The 27,008-nt window shown below is 35.7% G+C and overlaps 1 protein-coding gene across 1 annotated transcript in view; it reads left to right on the plus strand.

Moving 5' to 3' along the window:
• EPHA3 (EPH receptor A3) overlaps positions 1–27,008 on the plus strand; it is a 519,256-nt gene that overhangs the window by 483,902 nt on the left and 8,346 nt on the right. The window contains exons 14-15 of the mRNA XM_053706037.1: positions 4,898–5,047; positions 6,740–6,933. Of these exons, the coding sequence (XP_053562012.1) occupies positions 4,898–5,047; positions 6,740–6,933 (344 nt within the window). The remainder of the gene's footprint in view (positions 1–4,897; positions 5,048–6,739; positions 6,934–27,008) is intronic.

Here is a 27,008-nt window from a genome sequence, read left to right on the forward strand (position 1 = left end):
GCCCCTAACATCGCCGACACCTATATTATATTTATTAACCCCTAATCTGCCGCACCCAACCTCTGCGCCACCTACCTACACTTATTAACCCCTAATCTGCCGACCGGACATCGACTCCACTATAATAAATGTATTAACCCCTAAACCGCAGCACTCCCGCCTTGCAAACACTATAGTAAATTGTATTAACCCCTAATCTGCCCTCCCTAACATCGCCGCCACCTACCGTCAATTATTAACCCCTAATCTCCCGACCCCAACGTCGCCGCTACTATAATAAAGTTATGAACCCCTAAACCTAAGTCTAACCCTAACCCTAACAGCCCCGTAACTTAAATATAATTTAAATTAAACAAAATAAATTTACTATAATGAAAAAAATTATTCCTATTTAAAACTAAATACTTACCTATAAAATAAACCCTAATATAGTCTACAATATAACTAATAGTTACATTGTAGCTATTTTAGAATGTATATTTATTTTACAGGTATATTTGTATTTATTTTAACTAGGTACAATAGCTATTAAATAGTTAATAACTATTTAATAGCTACCTAATTAAAATAATTACAAAATTACCTGTAAAATAAATCCTAACCTAAGTTACAATTACACCTAACACTACACTATCAATAAATTAAAGGGACAGTCTACACCAGAATTTTTATTGTTTTAAAAGATAGATATTCCCTTTATTACCCATTTCCCAGTTTTGCATAACCAACACAGTTATAATAATATACTTTTAACCTCTGTGATTATCTTGTATCTAAGCCTCTGCAAACTGCCCCTTTTTTCAGTTCTTTTGACAGACTTGCAGTCTAGCCAATCAGTGCCTGCTCCCAGATAACTTCTCGTGCACGAGCACAGTGTTATCTATATGAAATACGTGAACTAACACACTCTAGTGGTGAAAAACTGTTAAAATGCAATCTGAAAGAGGTGGGCTTCAAGGTCTAAGAAATTAGCATATGAACCACCTAGGTTAAGCTTTCAACTAAGAATACCAAGAGAACAAAGCAAAATTGGTGATAAAAGTAAATTGGAAAATTGTTTAAAATTACATGCTCTATCTGAATCATGAAAGTTTATTTTGGCCTAGACTCTCCCTTTAATTAAATAAATTAACTACAATTATTTAAACTAAAATACAATTAAATAAACTAAACTATAATACAAAAAAAAAAAAACACTAAATTACAGAAAATAAAAAAAATTACAAGAAGTTTAAACTAATTACACCTAATCTAAGCCCCCTAATAAAATAAAAAAGCCGCCCAAAATAATAAAATGCCCTACCCTATCCTAAATTACAAAGTTATCAGCTCTTTTACCAGCCCTTAAAAGGGCTTTTTGCGGGACATTGCCCCAAAGTAATCAGCTCTTTTACCTGTAAATTAAAATACAATACCCCCCCCAACATTACAACCCACCACCCACATACGCTTACTCTAAAACCCACCCAAACCCCCCTTAAAAAAACCTAACACTACCCCATTGAAGATCTCCATACCTTGAGTCGTCTTTACTCAGCCGAGCCGAATTCTTCATCCAAGCGGGGCAGAAGAGGTCCTCCATCCAGTTGAAGTCTTCATCCAAGCGGGGCAGAAGAGGTCTTCCATCCGATTGAAGTGTTCATCCAAGCGGCATCTTCTATCTTCATCCATCCGGAGCGGAGCGGCAGCATCCTGAAGACCTCCGACGCGGAACATCCATCCTGGCCGACGACTGAACGACGAATGACGGTTCCTTTAAATTACGTCATCCAAGATGGCGTCCCTCGAATTCCGATTGGCTGATAGGATTCTATCAGACAATCAGAATTAAGGTAGGAAAAATCTGATTGACTGATTCAATCGGCTGTTCCGATCAGCCAATAGAATGCAAGGTCAATCCGATTGGCTGATTGGATCAGCCAATCGGATTGAAATTCAATCTAATTGAATAAGCCAATCAGAATTTTCCTACCTTAATTCCGATTGGCTGATAGAATCCTATCAGCCAATCGGAATTCGAGGGACGCCATCTTGGATTGACCTCGCATTCTATTGGCTGATCAGAACAGCCAATAGAATGCGAGGTCAATCCGACTGGCTGATTGGATCAGCCAATCGGATTGAAATTCAATCTGGTTGGCTGATTGAATCAGCCAATCAGATTTGTCCTACCTTAATTCCAATTGGCTGATAGAATCCTATCAGCCAATCAGAATTCGAGGGACACCATCTTGGATGACGTAATTTAAAGGAACCGTCATTCGTCGTTCAGTCGTCGGCCAGGATGGATGTTCCGCGTCGGAGGTCTTCAGGATGCTGCGGCTCCGCTCCGAATGGATGAAGATAAAAGATGCCGCTTGGATGAACACTTCAATCGGATGGAAGACCTCTTCTGCCCCGCTTGGATGAAGACATCAACCAGATGGAGGACTTCTTCTGCCCCGCTTGGATGAAGAATTCGGCTCGGCTGAGTGAAGACAACTCAAGGTAGGGAGATCTTCAATGGGGTAGTGTTACGTTCTTTTAAGGGGGGTTTGGGTGGGTTTTAGAGTAGGGGTATGTGGGTGGTGGGTTGTAATGTTGGGGGGGTATTGTATTTTAATTTACAGGTAAAAGAGCTGATTACTTTGGGGCAATGCCCCGCAAAAAGCCCTTTTAAGGGCTGGTAAAAGAGCTGATTACTTTGTAATTTAGGATAGGGTAGGGCATTTTATTATTTTGGGGGGCTTTTTATTTTATTAGGGGGCTTAGATTAGGTGTAATTAGTTTAAACTTCTTGTAATTTTTTTTTATTTTCTGTAATTTAGTGTTTGTTTTTTCGTATTATAGTTTAGTTTATTTAATTGTATTTTAGTTTAGATAACTGTAGTTAATTTATTTAATTAATTTATTGATAGTGTAGTTTTGGGTGTAATTGTAACTTAGGTTAGGATTTATTTTACAGGTAATTTTGTAATTATTTTAACTAGGTAGCTATTAAATAGTTATTAACTATTTAATAGCTATTGTACCTAGTTAAAATAAATACAAAGTTGCCTGTAAAATAAATATAAATCCTAAAATAGCTACAATGTAACTATTAGTTATATTGTAGCTACATTAGGGTTTATTTTATAGGTAAGTATTTAGTTTTAAATAGGAATAATTTTTTTCATTATAGTAAATTTATTTAGTTTAATTTAAATTATATTTACTTAAGGGGGTGTTAAGGTTAGAATTAGGTTTAGGGGTTCATAACTTTATTATAGTAGCGGCGACGTTGGGGGCGGGAGATTAGGGGTTAATAATTGTAGGTAGGTGGTGGCGATGTTAGGGAGGGCAGATTAGGGGTTAATAAATATAATGTAGGTGTCAGCGATGTTAGGGACAGCAGATTAGGGGTTCATAGCTATAATGTAAATTGCGGCGGTGTCCGGAGCGGAAGATTAGGGGTTAATAGTATAATGCAGGTGTCAGCGATAGCAGGGGCGGCAGATTAGGGGTTAATAAGTGTAAGATTAGGGGTGTTTAGACTCGGGGTTCATGTTAGGGTGTTAGGTGTAGACTTAGAAAGTATTTTCCCATAGGAAACAATGGGGCTGCGTTAGAAGCTGAACGCTGCTTTTTTGCAGGTGTTAGGTTTTTTTACAGCCAGCTCAGCCCCATTTTTTCCTATGAGGAAATCGTGCACGAGCACGGTTTTTTTCCAGCTTACCGCTACCGTAGGCAACGCTGGTATTGAGAGTTGAAGTGGAGCTAAATTTGTCTCAACGCTCCCTTTTCTGAGGCTAACGCAGCCATTCAGAAAACTCGTAATACCAGCGTTGTCTTAAGGGAGCGCTGGAAACAAAAGGCTTGTTAGCACCGCGGGTCTTTACCGACAAAACTCGTAATCTACGCGTTTATTTGAAAAAGAAGGCATCTAAGCTTTTTGTTTGGTTTAGAACTCTGGACAGCACTTTTTTATTGTTGGATGGATTTATCCACCAATCAGCAAGAACAACCCAGGTTGTTCACCAAAAATGGGCCGGAATCTAAACTTAAATTCTTGCATTTCAAATAAAGATAACAAGAGAATTAAAAAATTTGATAATAAGAGTAAATTAGAAAGTTGCTTAAAATTTCATGCTCTATCTGAATCACGAACGAAAAAATTTCGGTTCAGTTTCCCTTTAATATACAGTATAGTTTTTGTTATAAAAGCCACACTGTTGAGATAGATAATATAATCTTGATAGAGTAATAGAAATGCCCCAGTATTTCTTTAGTACCTTCTTGAGAGTGTTTATTTCCAACCACTTTTTAAGCCATTGAATTAAAAGTGAGTACTATTAACAGAATTACAAAGGTTTAACAAAGTCCATTTACATACAGCTTTTTTTTTGCTTCCAGCATAATACTCTTACTTCAATATATATGAACATTTATATTGTAAGGTTAAGCCTCTTGCAAATAGAATGCTGTGCTGATAGTAATTGGTAGTAGGATAACTGTCTGAAAGTCAAACTAAATGTTACAGAAAAATACACTATTTTGATAATTTAAATGTAATATTGTAATCTATTATTATGGAGCTGTGAGCTAATTGTGAATTTATAATCTATCTATCTATCTATGTATCTATCTATCTATCATCTATCTATCTATATATCATCTATTCTATTCTATCTGTCTGTCTATCTGTCTGTCTATGGACTTTCTAAAACAACAAAATTGAAATTTACTTTACTTAAAAATACTGTAGTTTAATGCAGTTGTTTTTACTTATGATTCTTTTTAACATTATTTGGCATTGAACAGTTATGTCCCACATAGTATGTTGGTGTACATTTACAGACATGACAAAATTGAATTATATATAATTTAATTACAGTTTTCTAAAATTATATATTTACTATTACCCTTTTGTATTTTATAGGGTGGGAAGATTCCAATAAGGTGGACAGCCCCAGAAGCTATTTCATATCGTAAATTCACATCAGCAAGTGATGCTTGGAGTTACGGTATCGTTCTCTGGGAAGTAATGTCTTATGGAGAGAGACCGTACTGGGAAATGTCTAACCAAGATGTAAGAACTCTTCTTGAAATATTAATTAATATTTTTTTATAATTTTAAGTTATATCAAATATTTGATTGTCTTTATCAATTACATCTTGTAGTTTGGACTTAAAAACTAAAGTATAGCAAGCTTCAGGTGTAAGGATTGTAAATAAACACACACACTAATAGTTATTAGAATGCTTTGGACAAGGAAAGATAATTAAATAAAATACAAACGCACCCTCTGCAACTAATGTATTCAAATTTATTATGTATATTAATTTACAATACAATTATAATATTAAATGCAAATTTTAATCAGATTTAATTATAAATTAAATTAAAAATAATATGAAATAAATATTTTAAATTATACAATGTAATTTATTTATTTAAAATTTAATGTGATAAGATTTGTTTTATATAATATTCTCATTGCATTACTAATACACTTTATTGTATTGTAATGTATTTTATGTATTTGGATTTTACTGCCATTGTAAAATGCTTTACTTACAATCAGAATACTGTTAATTCTAGTGAGCTGACATGTTGGTTAAAGTTGCATAATTTAAAAATCAGTCTGGGTAGGTTTCATATATATATATATATATATATATATATATATATATATATATATATATATATATATATATATATATATATTTATATTTATAAAGGACTTTTGAGAAAACCTATAATTTTGCCCATATTTAAATTGCCTAATCAACAAGTCAGTTGTCTCTGAATAGATGGCATAGTGTTTAGAAGACTCATAGAACAAAATGTTGACTTGCATAAGTTTCCAAGGTCTCAGATGTTTCAGCATTATTGATAAACCTAACAGACTATCGAAAACAAATATTACCACATCATTGTATGAAACGTTAAACAGTTTTTTTAATACTTGCATACATTGAGACTTTACCTAGTTAATCTTTGTTTCAGAAGATAAATACCTAAATTATCTTAATATATTTTACAAGTTATTCCTGAGGCATATAATAATATTTCCAGGTGATATTGCAATATTTCTCTAAAGCAGTAGTTGTCTAGTTAGTTCTATTAGCTAATTTAACCAATATAAGCAAAATTTAGATCACACATTCCTTATTTCATACATCACTAGTATCATTTAGATAAATGAAGTATATTTGATTTTAAAGCCCATTTCAACTGTTTGATTATTTATTCATCAAGAGAATTAAGCTGCTCTGCACAGTGCCAAACTTCTTCCATTTTATCTTAGACTTACATAAACATAGCTTGACTAATTATGTGATCAAATATGACATCAAAGTTTTGGATATATACAAACATACTTATGTAATACAATGATTTCATTTTTTTCTTTTTTAAAGAAATGTTATGGTTGAAGGACACTTTGAGTGCTCCATGGTTTAGGAGCTCTTAAAGCAGTTTGTTTACCTTGCTTTAAATCAAATCCATATTTAACCAATTGTTTTGTTTAGCTGGAGTGTATCCCTAGGAATACTTGGTGTCGGAAATGCCAGAATTAAGTGTAATTCCTCTAAGTAGAATATTCAGGTGCACACTAATTAATTTTAAATTTTAGATTGTTTATAATGTACTTGTTGTAGTCTTCTTATTTTAGTGAGACTGATGAAATTGTGAATTGGTTCAGTTTTTTTTAAATTGTATCATTTTTGGAAAGACTTGTGCATTTTATTAAAGGATTTCATTATTGTCTCTTAATAGGTTATTAAAGCTGTTGATGAAGGCTACCGATTACCACCTCCCATGGATTGCCCAGCTGCCTTATATCAGCTTATGTTAGATTGTTGGCAAAAAGATAGAAACAACAGACCCAAGTTTGACCAGATTGTTAGCATCTTGGACAAATTAATCCGTAATCCCTGCAGTCTGAAAGTGATCGCCAACACTGCTGCCAGGTGACATTGCTATCTGACATATATTGTCAAAACTTATTTATCGTTGTACAATACACAGTATATGAATGTTCTATGGCTCCTTACAATTTGGAAATTGGGCAGTGTGTATTTTGAAATCTGATTTCAGAAATATCAAAAAGGAACAATTATATTGTACTTTGTAAAAAGCAGAGATCGGACATATTAAGGGCCAGATTACAAGTGGAGCACTAAATATCACTTTCAGCGATATTTGTTCTCCACTGTGTAATACCACGATAATACCACGATAATGTGTGCTGGTATTACAAGTTGTCAGCAATTGCTAGGAAGCATTGTGCTCATGAGAGCTTGCTTTTATAGGATTGGAGCCTTGTTCTGATGCCATCAGAGACAGCATCAGAACCTAAGCAAAGCGAATAGGATAAGTAGCGCAGTGATGGCAGCAAATTTAAATGTATATGCTTATATACATATATATTTATGTGTTAATATGTGTACATATATTTTTACTGAGATCACACAGTTCCCATAGACTACAATGTAAAGGCCTTTACACTCCCACTCCCGGCAACTTTAGCCCCAAAAAACTGCCTAGTGCAGTTATTTTATTAAAAAATAAAGATGCTGCTATCTTTATTTTTTAATAAAATACACTAGACTGTATTTTGGGGGCATTTAGTTTTCAGTAGCAATAACCAGCCACTGTAATGGCTGATTAATTATCGCGCACCTGTAAATTGTCAAATTTGCCCATTTGTGGGTGCGTGATAAATTAGCGATCCACTTGTAATCTAGCCTTACTCTGAATTTTAAATTAGCAGTAGATTTTTATCTTGACAAATTTCAAAAATTGTTTCAATTGCTGGCCTCATTATGGGACAGCCGTTAGCTAATCACAGACTCATATATGCATTAGACGTGCACAGGCAACAAATTAGTTTAGTATCAAATATTCATTTCAGATTTTTCCGTTTTTATGTTCAGTTCTGCCAAATTTCATTTACAAATATGGAGCTTTCATTTATATTATATTATAATTATATTGGATTTTTTACCATTATTTCCAATAGGAAAAGCAAATAGAGAACAAATTTTAACAAAACTCTTACATTATAGAATTCGAACAATTAAAGAAACTGCCTTTCAATTTTAACAGAACATGCAACTTGTTGATTGATTTTGAAATAAATGACTAGCTCACAGAGGCACAGAAGTCACACAACTGCACATTAAAATAGATCTATTAAAAATGCCTGAGCTTTTCCTAGTCTCTCACCTCCCTCTGCTAGGTTAAGATTTGACTGGACAAGCCTGTATGACCAAAACCCAACATTTATTGCCTGTTCACAAATTGTGAAAATCTGAGATTTTTACCTGCTCTTTATCAATGTAATGAGTGTCAAGATCAGCTCCGTTGACCTCAGTGGAGACACTCCTATTTTGCTGCTGTTAAAGGGACATGCCACCAAAGTTTTTTTCTTTCATGATTCAGATTAGACATATGCGATTCGTTTTGGTCGAATTTTGTTTTAGACTGAATTTTGGCCGATTCAGAGATTTGAATGCATCCGAATTTCTGAATCGGCACCATAACTAAAATCCTGAAAAATTCCAAAAATGAATAAATCAGTTTCCGAATATTTATGTAAATTCTTTATTCATATTCAGAATTTTTCATTGTTCTAATCTAAACCACAGTTCCCCGACATCGCCAACATTCACTAAATCACTAAATAAAGCTATTAACCCGTAAACCGCCGTTTCCGGAATTCACCTACACTAATTAAATCACTAAATAAAGCTATTAACCCCTAAACCGCAGTTCCCCGAGATTGCCGACACTAACTAAACCTATTAACCCCTAAACCGCAATTCCCAAACATTGCCAACACTAACTAAACCTATTAACCCCTAAACCGCAGTTCCCCGACATCGCCAACACTAACATAAACACTAAATAAACCTATTAACCCCATAAACCGCCGCCCCCAAACATCGCCAACACTAACTAAACCTATTAACCCCTAAACTGCTGTTTCCAAACATTCCCCACACTAACTAAACTTATTAGCCCCTAAACCGCCGGCCCCTCCCCTAAACCTAACACCCCTTAACTTTAACATAATTAAAGCAGACCTAAATTAAAGTTAAAATTATTAACTAACTCCCTATTTAAAAATAAATACAAACTTACCTGTGAAATAAAAATAAAACCTAAGCTTAAACTAATAAAACCTAACATTACTAAAAATAAAAAAAAACTAAGATTACTAAAAATAAAAAAATCAAAGATTACTAAAAAAATTCAAACTACAATTACAAAAAATAATAAAAACTAAAATTATAAAAAATTAAAAAAACTGCCATTACAAAAAATAACAAGCAAAATTATCCAAAATAATAAAAATGATTCCTATTCTAATACCTTGTTTAAAAACAAAAACACCCCCCCCAAATAAAAAAACCCTAATCTATAATAAACTACCAAGGACCCTTAAAAGGGCCTTTTTGTAGGACATTGCTCTTAAGTTAACAGCTCTTTTGCAAACAATTAAAAACAAACACCCCCTAACATTACAAACCCCCACCACCCCAAACCCACAAAATAAAAAAAACCTAACTAAAAAAACATTATCTACCGATTGCCCTGAAAAGGGCATTTGTATGGGCATTGCCCTTAAAAGGACATTCAGCTCTTTTACTGCCCTTAATAGGGCATTCAGCTCTTTTTCGGCCCATTAGAATAAAAAAAGCCCTAATCTAGAAAAAAAAAAAAAACCCTAAAAAAAAAAATACTTAATACTAACCCCAAAATCAGTACTCACAGCTGCTGAAGTCCGGCGAAAGATCTTCATCCCAGCAGCGAAGCATCTTCATCCAGGTGGCTCCATCTGTATCCATCATGGGACCGGCATCTTCTATCTTCATCCTAGTGAAGGCAAAGTGGTCGGTGGATGCGCGGAGGCGGAGGTCCATTGGTCCTACGTGGAGGTTCTCTTCATACGATCGTCCGCCGCACACTGACTATTCAATGCAAGGTACCCCTTTTATATTGGGGTACCGTTGCATTCCTATTGGCTGAAAAATTTAAATCAGCCAATAGGAATGAGAGCTGCTTAAATCCTATTGGCTGATTTAAACAGCCTATAGGATTTAAGCAGCTCTCATTCCTATTGGCTGATTAATTGTGAATTATTTTGAGCATGTTAACACCTTGCTTTCTGCAATTGTTTTTTAAACTTTACCCACCCCTTGTATTATTTGGAGAAGCCAATTTGGATTTGTTACTGGTGTAGACAAGGATTACCATTGTAATTTTAATAGCAAAATATTAACAATTTTACAGTTCCTTATCTTCTCATCTCTGCTAAATCCAGTTTGGGACAGATGTATAGGAAGTTAGGCTTGTGCAGTCTGCAGTGTGAACAATCTCAGCATATTTACTGTCCCTTTAAGCTATGCTTCTACATAGGACTGGGAAACAGAAGCTTGACATAATAACTGGAAAAAAGTAAAGGAAATATATAAAGTAGGAAGCAGAAGACTACAATACATAGTATAATGGGCTAAAAACATCCTAAAATATAGAATATGCCACCTGCATATATACAAAAAAACCCCCATTAAGAAATGCTCATCAGATACAGATACAATATAGTGTGTTCTATTCACTGTGGTGTGAGACTGCACAGATGCTATACAGATGCATGATGTTTGTTGAAATAGACAACTTGGAGCTTTTTTGAAAGTCATCCTTTACTACCCACCTACTATTCAACCTAAGTTGTTTCATTCCAACTATGTGAGAAAATAAGTAATTAAATATATTTTCTGCCAGTCAGGCGATTTTCTGACAAGACACTGAGTTGTAAGGGACATAAAATTGATTTGTCAAATTCAAACCTCTTTATGTCTACAGTTGGGAGTTTGAAATTACAGAACTTTATCTATGGACTTGATATATTTTAAAGAGACAGTCTACTTAAAATTGTGTATTATTTATTAAGATAGATAATACCTTTATTACCCATTCCCCAGTTTTGCATAACCAACACTGTAATATTAATATCATTTTTACCTCTGTGACTGCCCCATTATTTCAGTGTTTTTCCACAGAAATGAATTTAGCCAATCAGTGCTGACAAATAAATAACCCCACGGGAGCAAGCACAATGTTATCTATATGGCACACACGAACTAGTGCTGTCTAACTGTCAAAAACTGTCAAATGCAATTATATAAGAGGCAGCCTTCAAAGGCTTATAAATTAGCAGATGATTCCACCTAGGTTTATCTTTCAACAAAAAATACCAAGAGAACAAGGACATTTTGATGAGAAACGTAAAGTGAAGAATTGTTTAAAATTGCATGCCCTATCTGAATCATGAAAGTTTAATTTTGACTTGACTGGAACATTAAAATCAAGAAATTGATATATTTATTAAGGGTGCTATTTATTTAAATATTGTTTTATATATACTGTATATATATATATATATATATATATACACACACACACAGTATATATATCGAGCAGACAAAAGCAGAGAGAAAAAGGAGCGCTGAAACCCTATAAAAAATACCTACACTAAGGGGATGCAGCTATCAGACACACACTGGGTACAGCACTACCCTCAGTGATAGATATACAAAATAAGTCAAAAGAAAAAAGGATGGTCTAGCGCAAAAACCTAGTGTAAGAGGAAACCACTAATGTATGGTGTGAGTGGTATGAACATATACACTCCTTTAAATTACAAGACAGAGTGGAATATTTAACAGCAAAGCACCCTGATGAAACAAATGATAATATAAAAATAAAGGCAACTGCAGAGTTCAGTATAGTATATTAGAAACTCACACGTTCTGATATCCTCCCCCTGCTGGTAATTCCTACTTACGATAAGTGCCCTCAATCAAATGACGTAAGTCGAAGCCAATCAACAACGATATCCACATCTATGTCAGCATCTACAGCATCTACAGGGAAATTCAGAGGAGAGGAAAGTCAATCTGAATTGGTGGTGTTCGGCCTGGCTGGAAGACCTGTTATTCTACGTCAGTTCTGCTTGTGCATTCAGACATTAGCCCTTCTGTCTGCTTCCCGCTTCAATCTCTCTTCCTAGATGCGCAATAGCAATTGAGATGTGTCTGAGAGAGTAGAGAAATGCCAGCTTCTACTTACCTCATTTGATTGAGGGCACTTATTGTAAGTAGGAATTACCAGCAGGGGGAGGATATCAGAACGTGCGGGTTTCTACTATACCATACCGAACCCTGCAGTTGCCTTTATTGGGGTTAATTTACTTTTCTGACTTAGCTTCTACAGTCCTCTTTTTCAGAATACACATGAAATGTATAGACTGTTGACAATTTAAATCTATTGTGTTATTCTTGTTTGACAGTATATCATATTATTATTATTTTATTGCTTTTATTCTTTGACATCATCATCATCATTTTTTCTGCATATATTCACTTGTATATACATTATATATATATCAGATCATATATTAGATTATTTTATATATATAAGATTATATAGTGTATTATATATACAAATGTACAGGTAGCCCTCGGTTTACGCCGGGGTTAGGTTCCAGAAGGAATGGTTGTAAATCGAAACCGTTGTAAATTGAAACCCAGTTTATAATGTAAGTCAATGGGAAGTGAGGGAGATAGCTTCCAGGCCCCTCTCAAAATTGTCATAAGTAACACCTAATACATTATTTTAAAAGCTTTGAATGAAGACTATAAATGCTAGACAGCATTATAAACCTAATAAAATAATCACACAACACAGAATATATAATTAAACTAAGTTAAATGAACAAAAACATTTGCTTAACAGCATTATAAACCTAATAAAATAATCAATTTTTCCTGTCTAATCACACAACACAGACTTCACTTGCATTTTTCTGCAGACCGTTCTTTCTATGCATTCCAATCTGGACTGAGTTATAGACAGGAAGATCTTGTTCCTTTGAAATCTGTTCGATAGCTCAGCTCTAGTTAAACTGATTAATTTCAGCTTGCTTTGCTTTGCTGCAACACAAGCGGACAGCTCCACCTGCTGGCTATTCTAATAAATGCACCGCTTCTCAATGCTTTTCAATAGCAGTCACATGACTGGAAAAAAAGGTTGTTATTCTGAAACGGTGTAAATTGAACCATTGTAAAACGAGGGCCACCTGTATATATATATAAGCAAAAGTTGAAAGGGTATATGCACTCTCACCACCGTCCTGCAACTGCTCTTGAGGAGTATGCAGCAAAGAAACAGAGTGAAGCACTCACTGGACTTTGGATATCAGTGTAAAATACTTTATTAGTGACGTTTCGGGACCTCAAACGTCCCTTCTTCTGAGGTCCCGAAACGTCACTAATAAAGTATTTTACACTGATATCCAAAGTCCAGTGAGTGCTTCACTCTGTTTCTTATATATATGTTTTTATATTATTATTTTTTTATATTATCACTTGTTTCATCAGGGTGATTTGCTATTAAAGGGACAGTCTACACCAGAATTTGTATTGTTTAAAAAGATAGATAATCCATTTATTACCTATTCCCCTGTTTTGCACAACCAACACGGTTATATAAATACACTTTTTACCTCTGTGATTACCTTGTATGTAAGCCTCTGCAGACTGCCCCTTTTTTCAGTTCCTTTGACAGACATCCATTTTAGCCATTCAGAGCTGGCTCACCTGAACTCTACGTGCGTGAGCACAATGTTATCTATATGACCCACATGAATTAACACCCTCTAGTGGTGAAAAACTGTCAAAATGCCCTGAGAGAAGAGGCAGCCTTCAAGGGCTTAGAAACTAGTATATGAACCTCCTAGGTTTAGCTTTTAACTAAGAATACCAAGAGAACAAAGCAAAATTGGTGATAAAAGTAAATTGGAAAAACTGTTTAAAATTCCATTCTCTATCTGAGTCATGAAAGTTTATTTTAGACTAGACTGTCCCTTTAAATATTTCACTCTGTCTTGTAATTTAAAGGAGTGTATATGTTCATAACACTCACACCATACATTAGTGGTTTCCTCTTACACTAGATTTTTGCGCTAGACCATCCTTTTTTTCTTTTGATATATATATATATATATATATATATGGAACATTTTTTTAAATTTATTAAGCAAAGGAGTGTAACATTTTACAATGACATCTATTAGATAGAACAAATAAAAAGTATTTTCATGCCCCTTTTAACAAACTAGCTGTAATAAGCCTCACTTGTATAGTTAAACATTCATTTTAGAGCAGTTAGTAAAATGCAAACATACCCACTGAAACTGTTCTACAAATATATAATGACATATTTTTTTTTACCGCCCGATGGTATTTAGAGTCAGGCAGGAAAGGGTCTAACGCTCACTTTCCAGCCGCGACTTTTCCATACCGCAGATCCCCTTACGCCAATTGCGTATCCTATCTTTTCAATGGGATCTTCCTAACGCTGGTATTTAGAGTCTTGGCTGAAGTGAGCGGTAGACCCTCTACTGACAAGACTCCAGCTGCAGAAAAAAGTCAGGAGTTAAGAGCTTTATTGGCTAACGCCGGTTTAGAAAGCTCTTAACTACTGTGCTCTAAAGTACACTAACACCCATAAACTACCTATGTACCCCTAAACCGAGGTCCCCCCACATCGCCGCCACTCTAATACATTTTTTTAACCCCTAATCTGCAGACCGGACACCGCTGCCACCTACATTATCCCTATTTTAGAATAGGGTAGGGCATTTTATTATTTTGGGGGGCTTTGTTATTTTTTTAGGGGGCTTAGAGTAGGTGTAATTAGTTTAAAATTCTTGTAATCTTTTTTTATTTTTTGTAATTTAGTGTTTTTTTTTTTTTGTAATTTAGTTTAGTTGATTTAATTGTAGGTAATTGTAGGTAGTTTAGTTAATTTATTGATAGTGTAGTGTTAGGTTTAATTGTAACTTAGGTTAGGATTTATTTTACTGGTAATTTTGTAATTATTTTAACTAGGTGGCTATTAAATAGTAAATAACTATTTAATAGCTATTGTACCTGCTTAAAATAAATACAAAGTTGCCTGTAAAATAAATATAAATCCTAAAATAGCTACAATTTAATTATTATTTATATTGTAGCTATAATAGGGTTTATTTTACAGATAAGTATTTAGCTTTAAATAGGAAAAAAAATTTCATAAGAAATAATTTATTTCGTTAGAATAAAATTATATTTAACTTAGGGGGGTGTTAGGGTTAGACTTAGCTTTAGGGGTTAATACATTTATTAGAGTAGCGGCGAGGTCCGGTCGGCAGATTAGGGGTTAATACTTGAAGTTAGGTGTCGCAGATGTTAGAGAGGGCAGATTAGGGGTTAATAAAATTTATTATAGGGTTTGCGAGGCGGGAGTGAGGCGGTTTAGGGGTTAATACATTTATTATAGTGGCTGCGAGGTCCGGTCTGCAGATTAGGGGTTAATAAGTGTAGGTAAGGTAGCGGCGACATTGGGGGGCAGATTAAGGGTTAATAAATATAATATAGGTGTCGGCGATGTTGTGGGCAGCAGATTAGGGGTACATAGGGATAATGTAGGTTGTGGCGGTGTCCGGAGCGGCAGATTAGGGGTTAATAATATAATTATAATATATAAGATCCAAACAACTATTTAAAGAAACGCTAATAAGTATAGTATACTCCATACAACCTACTGCAAAAATGGAACAAATTTTGTGTTAAAAAAATATATACATACTTTATTTGAAGTGTCAGAGAATTCAGCACAATAGTCTGGAAATATATTAGGCTAAATCTTCAGCATATATAGACAGCAGTTACAATAGTTTAATATAACAGTCTGTTAATATATCAGGCGACTATCTCAGCACATTTAAACAGCAATTGCAATAGTGGTAGATTTAGCTTATTATCATAAGCTAAGAACAACACCTACTCTATACCAACACTGCATATATATTCCTTTTTAATTAGCAGTAATATTAGATTTGCAAAATCTAAAACCTCAATATATGCACCAAGACAGAATACAAACCAGACTCTGCTGCATACAACCTTAGATCAGTTCCCACAAAATTGTATAATTGTGTATCCGCTCACAAAACATTAAAGAAGACACTTTTATTTTGTGACTTAGACCACAAGTTTAGGAACAACAGATTTATTATCACAGTGGTGCAAAGCGAAGAGAGATCACGTATTCTATAAGAAAATCAGATTTTTACTGATCCTTACAGATATCTCTGACTTAAGACAAATCAATATACGTTTAATGTATACTACAACCACTATATTCAAATAGAGAATATTGGATTACAATAAATCCGACCAAATCCTGTGTTTTTAAACATTGTATATATGTGGATTGTGTGTAAGTTTTTGTTTTTGTTTTAAATTACCAAATAAAGGTTATATTTTAAATATCCCCAAGCACTCTCTCTCCAAAGATATCCAGTCTCTGCCCAATTTTGCCATCCGTGATTAAGGGGAAGAGTGCTACCCAGGTGTACAAATTTTCAATCCAAGGATTGATTCTGTGTGGTTCAGTATACAAGTACACAGCACCTCAGCCATGTTGTAATTAACCCAGAGTTATAGACACAAACCTACACATATGGTATCTATAAACTCAGAGATTAATAGGCTACCCTAATTCTCAACCTTGAGCAGTGCCATTAGTACTTTTGTTTTTCTAGGGGTTAATAATAATATGCAGGGGTCAGCAATAGCGGGGGTGGCAGATTAGGGCTTAATAAGTGTAAGGTTAGGGATGTTTAGACTCGGGGTTCATGTTAGAGTGTTAGGTGCAGACTTAGAAACTGTTTCCCCATAGGAAACAATGGGGCTGCGTTAGGAGCTGAACGCTGCTTTTTTGCAGGTGTTAGGTTTTTTTTCAGACCAAACTGCCCCATTGTTTCCTATGGGGGAATCGTGCACGAGCAAGTTTTTCAAGCTAGCCGCTACTGTAAGCAACGCTGGTATTGAGAGTTGAAGTGGCGGTAAATATGCCTGTACGCTCCCTTTTTGGAGCATAACGCAGTCCTTCAGAGAACTCTAAATACCAGCGTTATTTAAAAGGTGCGGGGGAAATAAAACACGTGTAGCTAACGCACCCCTTTGGCCGCAAAACTCTAAATCTAGCCGATAAGAAGGGAGAAAATATTAGAGAAGACTTTCCCTTTAAATTTGAATGATTCTGATAGAGTATCCAATTTTAACCCCTTAACCCAATAAGACGCATATAGACGTCATGCGGTATGAAGCTCATCATACCGCATAATGTATATATACGTTCAGCTGCAGGAAGATACAGTTGGACGTATATAGAGCTGGTCTTCCTGAGCTGCATGCATCTGTCTACATATAGAAAAGGAACACGATCGGTGCTCCAGTTCCATATGAAGGCAGATGCCAGATCGTAACACTCTGTGTGTTACCATCTGTACCGATAATATGCTGGTGCCGACAGGATTTGTAGGATGGAAATCAGGAGGTGGGGGAGAGGCCCAGCAGCAGAGGAAGGAGAGAATGGGAAGTAGTGAGAGGGGCCCTACACTGCAGAAAAAAAATGAAGGGAGAGAGGCGGAGCCACACTACAGAAAAAAGATGGAATGGGGGCGGGTGGCCCTAACTAATTGTCGCTGAGGGGGGAGGTGTGAGGATCACTACTCTACAGAAAAAAAATACATAAATATATTTAAAAAAAATATATATGTATATATTAGGTACTGGCAGACAGCTGCCAGTACCAAAGTTGGCCGCCATTAGTGGAAGGGGGAGGGTTAAAGAGCTTTTTTTGGGGGGGGGGATCAGGCAGCTGGTATGCTTGAGGAAGCTCACTACACTGCAGAAAAACAATAAAAAAATTGTCTGCCAGTACCTAAGATGGTGGGGATGAGTGTGTGTGTGGGGGGGTGGGGGGGGGGCAAGAGAGCTGTTTGGTAGGGATCAGGGGTGGGAGGTGCCAGGTGGGAGGGTAATCTCTACACTACAGCTAAAATTAACCTTACAAGCTGCCTGATTAACCCCTCCACTACCAGGAATAATAGAAGTGTGGTGCACAGCTACAATTATCAGCATTCTAATTACTAAAAACCAATGGAAAAGCCATGTACTGTATGTCTGCTATTTCTGAACAAAGGGGATCCCAGAGAAGCTTTTACAATCATTTGTGCTATTACTGCACAAGCTGGATGTAAATAATTTCAGTAAGAAATTCAAAGTTAAATGGAGGCATAAAGTATATAAATATATACCTTGCCTTGACTACATATATATATATATATATATATATATATATATATATATATATATATATATATATATATATATATATATATAAAGTCATAGATAGGATTGCACAATCATACTTAAATAATGCCACGGTGCACTGCTAATACCATAACAATACTCTCCAAAAAGCAGGCAGCTCACTGGTCTTTGCAGTAAAACTAGAATTTATTACATCAGTTTAAAAAACAAACGTTTCGGCACTGCATTGTGCCTTTGTCAATGTTATACAACAAAAAGTACAAGGACAGAGTGCACCCAAGCACCCCGGATCAGTTAACATACATTTAAAACAAACCCCCTTAAATAGAGAATATCCCCACTTAGCCTTTACCGCCATTCCTATTGCATGCTCGTTCAGTCACCTAATCCCTGCGTCACGCTGACACGCTAGCCGTGCCTAGCGTGATGACGCACAGCACGGCGTTGTCATGACAACGTCCAAGGCATTACGTCGACGAATGAGCCAGATACCAAGAGATCACCAGGGAATAATCTGCGCATGTTCAGAACAACAAAGTTTCTTGAAGCGCAGCGGTTGCTATGGGCAACCAACTTAAACCAGCCACCTAATCAGGCAAGAGCCGCTCTGGGTGTCCCATAGTATGTGGCTACGGCGGAGGCAGTAAGGATGTGTAATCTTATCAGATTTTCATACCACACAACAAACATAATACAAAGTCACTTCACTTATGTCTGTTATGTAATAGGAAAATAAATCTGAAAGATATATAACAACCGCAGATGCGATATTAAAATGGACCAGAAAACTATGACAAAAGTATATACAGAGGAAATTCATAGTCATATGATTATTAAATAGAAACTGCCTCAAATAGTTAGTGAACATAATAGAATGTGCACCAATAAATCAATGCTGCTACTCAATCTATCTATCCATCAAACCCATAGGAGTATGGTAGTAACCAGACAGTGAAACTTCCACAGACCCAAGCTCTTATGTGGTCATTAACGTAAGCATTAATAGAAAGGGCTAAAATCCAAAGTAGTATTGAGTCCTTTTGGGGTCATAGTTCCCAATTTATGTATCCACCTGCTCTCACATTGGAGTAATTTTTTTCCCCTATCACCACCTCTTGGATTTGGTGGGATATGATCAATCAGCATTGATCTGATGCTTGACACCGGGTGTTTAAAGTTTGCACAGTGACGTGCCACCGGTTGGTCCGAGTCACCATCTTTCAGGGCTTCACGAATAGCGTGGCGATGATTTGCCATCCTGTCGCGGAAGGAGGTTATTGTTTTTCCTATATATATAAGTGAACATGGGCAAGACAGCATGTAGATCACAAAGGTGCTGGTACAACTAAGACGATGGTTTATTTTAAACCGTTGGTTTTTGTGGGGGTGTTGAAAAGTGTCCCCTTTGCACATGCTGTTACATGTTGTATTTTGGGCACGTTCCTCTCTGAAATTCCCGGTAGAGAAGGGGTTAAATAACTTTCAAGTATACTTCTATTTTCAAATTTCCATTGTGGTATGTCTTGGTATCTATCTGTTGGTGTCCTTTGCTGATGAGTAAGCCTATATAGGTTGATCAGAGCTTAAGCGTGTGCCAGTGCTTTATATCTCAAGCACCTGTGGGCACAGAAATCTGAAACAACCTCCCCCCTCCCCCCCAAAAAAGTGTATCACTCTCAGTATTCTTTATGGGAAGTCTGTTGCATGAATCAACTACCCTTATTCACACACACTCCCAATCTTCTAGACAACCGAAATAAAGTCTGATTCTAAAACTAAATATAGTAACATATGTAAGAATATTTATTAATCGCTTTATGATGGCTTACAGTGGTACTCTGTGATAACTAAGGGGTTAAGGAAACATTCAACCCTAGAATGGGATTAGTAACCAAAATCATTTAGGAAAGGTAAGTGCAACGTTCTACTGTACAACCTCTCTACCTCACATTGCAGCTCAGCATACAAAATCTAGTGTGCTCACTACAAATTATAATGGCTGTGAGCAGAGAGTAGAAATTGTTAGGGAGCTCGGGAACACGAGAAAAAATGGAAGCATTTCTGCAAGTTGTAATGTGAGAAAGCTTCAAACTGTTTGGACTGCCTGCTCTCCTTTAACATAACGCATTGCAATAATGAATCTAAAAGTCAGTGAGCGGAGACAAGGAAACGTATCAGCTGGGATCTGGAACTCAAAATGCATGTGCTTTACCTGCCAATGTAAGCTGAGACAGGTTGTAGCATTGTGCTTAGACCCCAACAAAATGATGTTGTTTATCCAATACCCAATCGACCCCACGTGTTCTGGGGAAGTGCTACTACTGCAGCAACAAACAACAATGCTGGCCCCTAGAGCTCATTTGACATGCATGGTACGTCAGTGACTGGCAGCAGCACAATGCCTCTCTATGGAGGGCACCTGTAGGCACAGGCCTACTCCACCTTATTATAAATCTGGCCCCGGTGTATGCATGTGTCTTTAGTAGTCTATGGCAGCAGAATTTGCAACAATGTATAACATTGCTATAAACATTATTGTTATCACTGCTGCCAAATGGCTAAAGACACGTGCATGCTCCTGAGCTCACCTAGGATTACTCTTTGAGAAACAATAACAAAAGAACTAAACAAAGTTGGTAATAGAAGTTAGTTAGAAAGATGTTTAAAATGTCATGCTCTATCCAATCCATTTAAGTGTAATTTTGACTTTACTGTCCCTTTAACTGTAATCATTGCATTTATAATTTAGCATAATTAAATTAAAAGTTTTCAAAATAATAATAAATTAAAAACCTAATACCTTTCAGCTAGGTGCTGGCTAGTAGCTCGGTTTAAAGTTTGTTTTAAATTGCTTTCAAAGTTTAAATATATTTGTTTGTTAACTTTGTGCTAGGTTTCAATCAGTTTACTCAAGTCATATTAAAAGCCATTTAAACTTGGTACAGTACTGGGAGCTAGCTGAACACACTAGGTGAGCCAAAGGCAAGAGACATATATGTGCAGCCACCAATCAGCAACTATTTACCGTTGTGCATTGCTGCTCCTTAGCCTACCTAGGTATGATTTTCAACAAAGGATATCAACAGAACAAAGTAAATGAGTTAATAGAAATAACCTGAAATGTTGTTTACTCTGAATCATAAAAGAAAAATGTTGGGTTTCATGTCCCTTTAAAGAGACAGTCTAGTCAAAATTAAACTTTTATGATTCAGATTGGGCATGCAATTTAAACAACTTTCCAATTTACTTTTATCATCAAATTGTATTTGTTCTCTTGGTATTCTTTGTTAAAAGCTAAACCTATGTAGGTTCATATGCTAATTTCTAAACCCTTGTAGGCCGCCTCTTATCTCAATGCACTATGACAGTTTTTTTATAGCTAGACAGCGCTAGTTCATGTGTGTCATATTAGATAACATTGTGCTCACCCCCGTGGAGATACCTAGGAGCCAGCACTGATTGCTAAAATGCAAGTCTGTCAAAAGATCTGAAATAAGGGGGCAGTCTGCAGAGGTTTAGATGGAATGTAATCACAGAGGTAAAAAGTATTAATATAACAGTGCTGGTTATGCACAACTGGGGAATGGGTATAAAGAGATTATCTACTTTTTTTAAACAAGAACAAATCTGGAGTAGACAGTCCCTTCAAGTCAAGAATTGAGAAGGATAGATCTTTTTTTTCCCCAAGGACTTTCCTTACCCTTGGATGAAGACTATTTACTACTTAAAGGGACAGTCTAGTATAAATTAAACTTTCATTATTCAGGTAGGACTTTTAATTGTAATCAACTTTCCAATTTACTTTTATCATCAAATTTGTTTTTTTTTTCTCTTGTTATTCTAAGTTTAAACTAAACATAGGTAGGCTCATATGCTAATTTCTAAACCTTTGAGGGCTGCCTCTTATCACATGCTTTTTCAACACAAAGAGACAGAGTGCACGTGGGTCATATAGATAACACTGTGCTCAGGCACAGGGGGTTATTTAAGATCTAGCACAAAACAATGCTACATTTAAGACAATAGATAATAAACAGTCACAGTCATGGGATCAGGGGGCTGGAAGAAGGTTCCTAGATACAAGGTAATCACAAAGGTAAAAAGTACATTAATATAACTGTGTTGGTTATGCAAAACTGGGGAATGGGTAAGACAGGGATTATCTATCTTTTAAAACAATAACAGTTCTATGGTAGACTGTCCCTTTAAACCATTACTGAATTTCAGCTCTGTTTGCAAAGCATTACAATGTTTTCATTTGTTAATCAAGTGTCCAAATCCCTAATTGGTTCACAGAAATTATTAATAAACTGATGTGTAATAAATAGCAAAATTAGAGTTAAATTGAAATTAACATTTCAAGTTCTAACATTTTGTTAATGACCAGTGTTCAGTTAATAGATAAATTAACTCCTTTAAGTTAGCATCAAATTTACCACCTGCTATAAAGAGACACAAATTCCACTATCGATAGATTGTGTTTGGCATTTTGAAAGTAATTCAGTAAATCAGCTCCTAGCTATTCCTAATAGGGTTGTTAGAGACTATTAACTCATGGTATGCGTCTGCCAGGCAAATGCATAATTTGATTCATGTTTTCTTACATTTAATCCCAATGCTTTCATAACTACAATTAATTAGGTATGTGATTTTGACACAGTATTTATATTCCTTAAGCCCGAAAGATGATTTCAGACAGCTCTGTGTTTCACTTTTGTAACTGATAAACATTACATAATTATCGTTTAAGGCCAATCTCACTCAACACCTTGAACCATCTTAAGTAAAAAGCATTTTTAGGCTTAAATCATTCTACTTTGACTTGCCTGACTCTGAGTAAATAAACACAAAAGGCAATCTAGAAGAAATTGTCTTTTAACAAAAAATACATATGTAGCAAAATGATGAGTGATAGAGAATGAGTCAACTTTTTGCACTATATATTCCAAAGCAAACACGTAAAATCTAAATTCAAATAAATTCACTCTTATTGGACCAAACGACCTAAATTAACAAGATGTGCCATATACTTGAAAGATCTTTAAAAAATTATCAGCAGTCTCCTCAGGCGTCTTGTATATCGTTTGCAATAAGGAATCAAATCAAGAAATATTCAGCTAGATTACGAGTTTTGTGTTATGAGCGGCCCGCTACTAACTTGCAAGTTATTTCCACTGCTCAGCTTTAATAGCGCTGCTATTACAGGTTTGCAAAAACTCGGCGTTAGCAGTCAATATGGCAGCGTTGAGCTCCATACTGCACACAAATATCAGCGCTGCTTTGAGCTGGTTTTACGTGCTCGTGCACGATTTCCCCATAGACATCAATGGGGAGAGCCAGCTAAAAAAAAGCCTAACACCTGCAATAAAGGAGCGTAAAGCTCCGTAACGCAGCCCCATTGATTCCTATGGGGAAAGAAAATTTATGTTTACACCTAACACCCTAACATAAGCCCCGAGTCTAAACACCCCTAATATGCCGTCCCTGACATCGCCGACACCTACATTATACTTATTAACCCCTAATCTGCCACTCCTGACATCGCCGCCACCTACCTACAGTTATTCGGCACAATCTGACTACTTTTGCTAGTTATCAAATAACTAGCAGGTACGCTCTGCACTTTTCCGTCCATAGGAATCAATGGGATATCGGGCAGCAGCGAACATGAGCTTTCGCTGCTTTCTGACTCCCATTGATTCCTATGGACGGAAAAGTGCAGAGCGTACCTGCTAGTTATTTGATAACTAGCAGAAGTAGTACTTATTAACCCCTAAACCGCCGCTCTCAGACCCCACCGCAACTAAATAAAGTGTTTAACCCCTAAACCGCTGCTCCCGGAGCCCACCACCACCTACATTATACTTATTAACCCCTAATCTGCCCCCCCTACACCGCCGCCACCTACATTATATTTCTTAACCTTTAATCTACCCCCCTACACCGCCGCCACTATATTAAATTTATTAACCCCTAAACCTAAGTCTAACCCTAACCCTAACACCCACTAACTTAAATATAATTTAACTAAATCTAAATAAATTATTCCTATTTAAAACTAAATACTTACCTATAAAATAAACCCTAAGATAGCTACAATATAACTAATAGTTACATTGTAGCTATCTTAGGATTTATTTTATTTTACAGGCAACTTTGTATTTAATTTAACTAGGTAGAATAGTTATTAAATAGTTATTAACTATTTAATAACTACCTAGCTAAAATAAATACAAAAGTACCTGTAAAATAAAACCTAAGCTAAGTTACACTAACACCTAACACTACACTATAATTAAATAAATGTACTAAATTAAAAACAATTAAAAAATTAATTAAGGGCTATTTGTAATTTAGTATAGGGTAGGGCTTTTTATTATTTTGGGGGGCTTTTTTATTTTATTAGGGGGGATTAGATTAGGTGTAATTAATTTAAAAAACTTATTAATTATTTTATTATTTTCTGTAATTTAGTTTTTTTTTGTACTTTAGATAATTTTATTTAATTTTGTTTAATTGTAGTTAATTGTAGTTAATGTAGGTAATTAATTTAATGATAGTGTAGTGTTAGGTGTAATTGTAACTTACGTTAGGTTTTATTTTACAGGTACTTTTGTATTTATTTTAGCTAGGTAGTTATTAAATAGTTAATAACTATTTAATAACTATTCTACCTAGTTAAAATAAATACAAAGTTGCCTGTAAAATAAAAATAAATCCTAAAATAGCTACAATGTGACTATTAGTTATATTGTAGCAATCTTAGGGTTTATTTTATAGGTAAGTATTTAGTTTTAAATAGGAATAATTTATTTAGATTTAGTTAAATTATATTTAAGTTAGTGGGTGTTAGGGTTAGGGTTAGACTTAGGTTTAGGGGTTAATACATTTAATATAGTGGTGGGGTGTAGGGGGGCAGATTAGGGGTTAATAAATATAATGTAGGTGGCGGCGGTGTAGGGGGGGGGGGCAGATTAGGGGTTAATAAATATAATGTAGGTGGCGGTGGGCTCCGGGAGTGGTGATTTAGGGGTTAAACACTTTATTTAGTTGCGGCGGGGTCTGGGAGAGGCAGGATAGGGGTTAATAACTTTATGTAGGTGGTGGCGGTATAGGGGGTAGAAGATTAGGGGTTAATATGTATAATGTAGGTGGCCGTAGGCTACGGGAGCGGCGGCTTAGGGGTTAATACATTTATTAGAGTTGCGGTGGGCTCTGGGTGTGGCACTTTAGGGGTTAATAACTTTATTTAGGTGCGGCGGGATCCAGGAGCGGCGGTATAGGGGGTAAAACAGTTAGATAGTGTGGGTGTTTAGTGACAGGGTACCAAGAAAGCTGAAAAAAAGCTGAAGAGCAGCAAGATCGATGACTGTTAGTTAACAACAGTCTGCTGCTCATCGCCCCGTACTTGGTGCGCGTTATTTTGTAACTTTGGAGAACATATTCAGGTCTGCGGCAACGATGTTAGGCGAACTTAGGTGAGCGTATTGGTGCCGTTGAATGCAAGAAAGTCGACGGCTTGATAAATAGAGGCCATAGTGTATACATTTTACAAACAATATGTAGTGTGAACACATAAAGGCACTCCCCCAATTAGGACCAAAAAAAAAAGCGCCAAATGGTAGTCATGGTAACCACCTAGTCACATAGTAAACATAGAGCACATCAATAACATATAGAGAAAATCTGTCTGAGCATCGTTATATAAATACTAATATAGTGATCATATGTGACATAATATTAAAAAAACAGCAACACAGGAAATATTTGTGTTTGTGTGTGCGTGTAGCATGTGTATATGTTTGTGTGTTTGTGTGTATATGTGTATATATATATATATATATATATATATATATATATATATATATATATATATATATATGTGTCTGTGTGTTTGTGTGTATATGTGTATATGTATATTTCTGTGTGTGTGTGTAAAATGTGTATATGTTTGTGTATGTGTGTGTGTTTGTGTGTGTGTGTATATGTATTTGTGTGTGCATGTAGCATGTGTATATGTTTGTGTGTATTTATGTGTATGTGCATGTATCATGTGTATGTGCGTGTGTGTTTTTGTTTGTGTGTGTGTTTATATATGTATTTGTGTGTGCATGTAGTATGTGTATATGTTTGTGTGTGTTTGTATGCGTATATATGTGTAATTATGTGTGTGTGCATGTAGCATGTGTATGTGTGTGTGTGTTTGTGTGTGTGTTTGAGTGTGTTTGTGTGTGTGTATATATATGTATTTGTGTGTGCATGTAGTATGTGTGTTTGTGTATATATTTATGTATTTGTGTGTGCATGTAGTATGTGTATGTGTGTGTATATATGTGTATTTATGTGTGTGTGCATGTAGCATGTGTATGTGTGTGTGTGTGTTTGAGTGTGTTTGTGTGTGTGTGTATATATGTATTTGTGTGTGCATGTAGTATGTGTGTTTGTGTGTGCGTGTTTGTGTGTGTGTGTATATATTTATGTATTTGTGTGTGCATGTAGTATGTGCATATGTTTGTGTGTGTTTGTGTGCGTGTGTATATGTGTGTTTGTGTGTGCGTGCGTGCGTGTCCTGTAGATTCTAAGCTCTTTAGAACAGAAAACCTCTCCTTCTGTATTTGTTTTGTTTAGTGTGTTTATGCATTTAGATTTTTTTTACAATGAATCAGTATCATTGTGTTACTCGGTGCTACGGAATGAAGCAGCCCTTTACAAATGAATAATTATAATACGTATGTATTGTTATTTTGCTACACACAAATATTTATACCAAACAATCTGCTTTTCATGTTCTTTGTGCATTTGAATTAGCGCAT

Source organism: Bombina bombina, chromosome 3, assembly GCF_027579735.1.
Source record: "Bombina bombina isolate aBomBom1 chromosome 3, aBomBom1.pri, whole genome shotgun sequence".
Taxonomy (NCBI): Eukaryota; Metazoa; Chordata; class Amphibia; order Anura; family Bombinatoridae; genus Bombina; species Bombina bombina.